We start from the raw sequence: 3,408 nt of genomic DNA on the forward strand, positions 1-3,408 counted from the left end.
TTAACTGAATCGAATGGCATTCTTAATCTTGGATTTGAACTCTACTAAGAATTGATAACAGAAGCAGAACAGATCATAAGATAGATCAAGGGCAGAGAAAATATGACTTGCTCACATATCACTGCTATGAATCAGCATTTCCCTTCAATCTGAAATTGCTTCAAAACAGGCCAAAAATGAGAATTCCCAAGTTTTGTTTCAAGCTGCTGTATAACCAGGAGTAGAGCAAAACTTCATACCAAATCACACTTTTAAGAATTCTTTCACATGGAATAATCTGGCTATTGCAAAAGACCTTGTGAACCCCTTGGAAAGTATTGAAATAAACAAATCTAGCCAGAACAACACCAGAACTTTCCAGTTTGTTTCATGGTAGATTCACGTCATGCAAAATCACTGTTTTTCCATTCGTTAACTTTGATTCAAATTTCTGTTCCTAACATGACAATACTTTCCGACTGCGGCAGCTTTCTCTTCTTCATTTGAAGATGTTGAAATAAGTTTTGCTAAACATTTCATATATTTTTCTCCAAGACGTTCTGCTAATTTTCTTTTATCTCCATCTTGAGACAAGATAAACAACAGTTTCACAGCATAAGCTCGCATTTCAGAGTATGCAGCTTCACAAAAAGGGAAGCAATACTTGAATTGCTCCTCCCCCTCTTAAATTCGTCCTTGCCTCAACAGCTGCTGGTACACAACAAATGGCATGGAATGCTCGAACAATGCTTCCATGTATTGAAGGTGGTGTCCAATTTATTAAAGATAACAGCTGGTATATGATCTCATCAGATCCCAATAATGCAGCTGTTGTGTCATTTTTTCTTTGGGGCAATGTTGTAGACATAGCAAGGTTTGCATAGGTATTAGCAGCTTTTTCTCTCAAAGCAAATATAGTTGACAGTGGTGTGCATAGAAGGTCCAAGATGGGTCGGACCACCCCATCTTTGATCATTTGTAAAGCATTCTCAGGTAAACTTGAAAGATTTTGAAGTGCCCCAATGGTTGCTAATTTTGACTTCAAATTAACATTTGAAATCATTTCAAGAAGTGGAAATACAACTCCCTCTTTGAGCAATGCAGCGTTGTTTTGATCTGTTAAACCTATCTCTGACAACTTACTTGCCATGACAATCTTCATTGTGTCAGACCCTTCTCTCAGGTTCTATATCAAGGGCTTGAAATAGTTCGCTTGTGCCATTTGCACTACATTATGCTCACTGTATGGGATATTCTCTAGAACTTCGTTTGCATCCTTAGCAGCTTTAGGATTGTCACTATTTGACATTGTTACAAGGAGGAGGATACAACCTTGTACCTTGCCAATCTGTTCACACACAACCATATCCTTTGCAAGCTCTAAAAGCAATTCCACAGCTTTCATACCCTCTGCAATATCACGTGCAAGTGAACGAACAATAAAATCAATAGCATGATCCACCTCAGCTATTTTCACCTTTCTTCAAGCTCCAAACTTGATGAAGAGAAACTCAGGCTTCTCTGCTCTGCTGCACTTTCCTGTAGAAGACCCCACCCGTTTCCTGTAGAACGTGATTCCGCCTTTGAGTGAGCCCGATGCACGAGTGAAATTCGAACCAGGTAGGAAACTCAGCGGAGGACGATAGGTTAAGTCGATTGTGGAAGCAGAGGATGTATACATCGAGTTAAACATGATGCAAGTGCAAGTTAACAACAGTCTATGAGTTTCAGCTGCGCTCAGATTTCTGCGTGATTTTTGGAGTGAGGTGGCAGAGACATGTGTTGGGCATGCAGACAGTTAGGCTATCGTGAACTGCATGTTCTACTTATGAACTGTATGTTTTCTTCTTGATCCGCTGCACTGGAGTTCAAGCAGCTGACACTAACTGTGTTTTTTTCACGTGAATGACTGATCATGCTGCGTGATTTTTGCCTTGATGAGTGCAATTGACTTAACCTTGCTATATTCGTGGCTTAATTCCATCACTCCATTCGTTCATGCAGTTCTTGAATTAGATTCATGCAATAGAGGAATAGGTTTTGTCACGTACCTGAAGCCAAATGGCTGCTTGTGAAGCTTCTTGCTGCTGCATGCTTGGATCCTTTGATTGCATGAGGCTTGGCTAATGATTTTTGATTGCTTTTCCTTGTGCAGGTGTCCTCTGGCCGGATCTGAGCTGCATGCAATCGTTTCCACGTTCAACTCTGCCCGTTCAAGCTGTTGCTGCTGCATGGTCACAAAACCAGAACTTCTTTTTGCCATTTCTCCCAACGGTAGATCAGATTGATCTGAAACTCGGTGAGCATGTTCCTATCATCATTATGCATCTCCCATAGCAAAATCGTGATCTATGGATGCACGGATTTTGATAAAAATGGAAAATGTCTGAAGATTTTAGAGCTTGATTTCTCGGAAACCGTGCATCGGAATCGGCTGAAACTGCTTGGGTAGGTTACTATCACCCATGTGCATCTCCCCATGAAACAGGTTTTAAAACAGATGCACGGATATGGAGAAAATGCAAAAATGGCTGATGGTGATGGAGGCTGATTTCTTGGAAACCGTGCGCCGGAATTGCATGAAACTGCTCAGGCATGTTGTCATCAACCTTGTACAATTCCCAATAAAACGGTTTGTCAAATGGATGCATGGTTTTCAGGTTATGGAAAAAACAAATTCTGCTCTATGTGTTTTTGCTTCAAGGCACTTTGCATTTTGGTTGCATGGGATGACAAAATGAATTTTGGTTGTGATGCAGGTATAGAGATGATGGAGGAGGAGTTGGAAGATTGCCTGAGGACTTCTGAACCCTTGAGGAAGCTACCATGTTCGCCAAACCACTTTTTGAAATGCATGCCTAGTTTCCCACAATTTCTACAGGAAGTTCCTGTAGAAGCACAATGAGAAGCACAAGGAGGTGGAAAAAATGATGGAGAAAGGCAAGGGATGGACACAAAAGTGCTTGTAGGCCTAATCAACAGATTCCCACCATCAGATTCACTTTTGAAATTGGATTTGGCTCGTCCAAAGGTTCTACAGGATGTTTCCTATAGAAATACAGAGCTTCCTGTAGAAGGCAAGAAAATTCCTTTGACCTTGATTTGAGTGCTCCTCCTGTCATGAAACGTCCTTCTTGCAACCTGCAATGTCACTGCTGCAACATGAAATTATTCAATGGAGATTAGCTTTATTTTTCTTTTTCTTTTTCTTTTTTTTGAAAAACAACTAGGGCGCCTCATGGAGGTTTTCACCCTAATTGCCTGCCCTGGGCGCCTCCAAGGGAGGTTTTCACCCAGAGATCTTATTCTCTTTTCTCTTTTTTTTCCAACCCATTGACTGCCTCATGGAGGTTTTCAATCAATGAGCCAATCTAAGGCGCCTTCGAGAAGGTTTTCACCTTAGATTTCTATTTTCCTTTTTTCATTTTT

The 3,408-nt window shown here is 40.9% G+C and overlaps 1 protein-coding gene across 1 annotated transcript; it reads right to left on the reverse strand.

Annotated features, from left to right (window-relative positions):
* Positions 1–622: 622 nt before the first annotated feature.
* On the reverse strand, positions 623–1,141 carry LOC149214914 (uncharacterized). Its single transcript, XM_089389543.1, has one exon. The coding sequence runs from the start codon at positions 1,139–1,141 to the stop codon at positions 623–625; it is 519 nt and encodes a 172-aa protein (XP_089245669.1).
* Positions 1,142–3,408: the final 2,267 nt, after the last annotated feature.

This window comes from Pinus tabuliformis, chromosome 1_1, assembly GCF_031772625.1.
Source record: "Pinus tabuliformis cultivar Carrire ecotype Pingquan chromosome 1_1, CPIR1, whole genome shotgun sequence".
NCBI lineage: Eukaryota > Viridiplantae > Streptophyta > Pinopsida > Pinales > Pinaceae > Pinus > Pinus tabuliformis.

Coding starts and splice junctions, on each gene's coding strand:
- LOC149214914 (XM_089389543.1), bottom strand. CDS start 1,141: ATGAAGATTGTCATGGCAAGTAAGTTGTCAGAGATAGGTTTAACAGAT.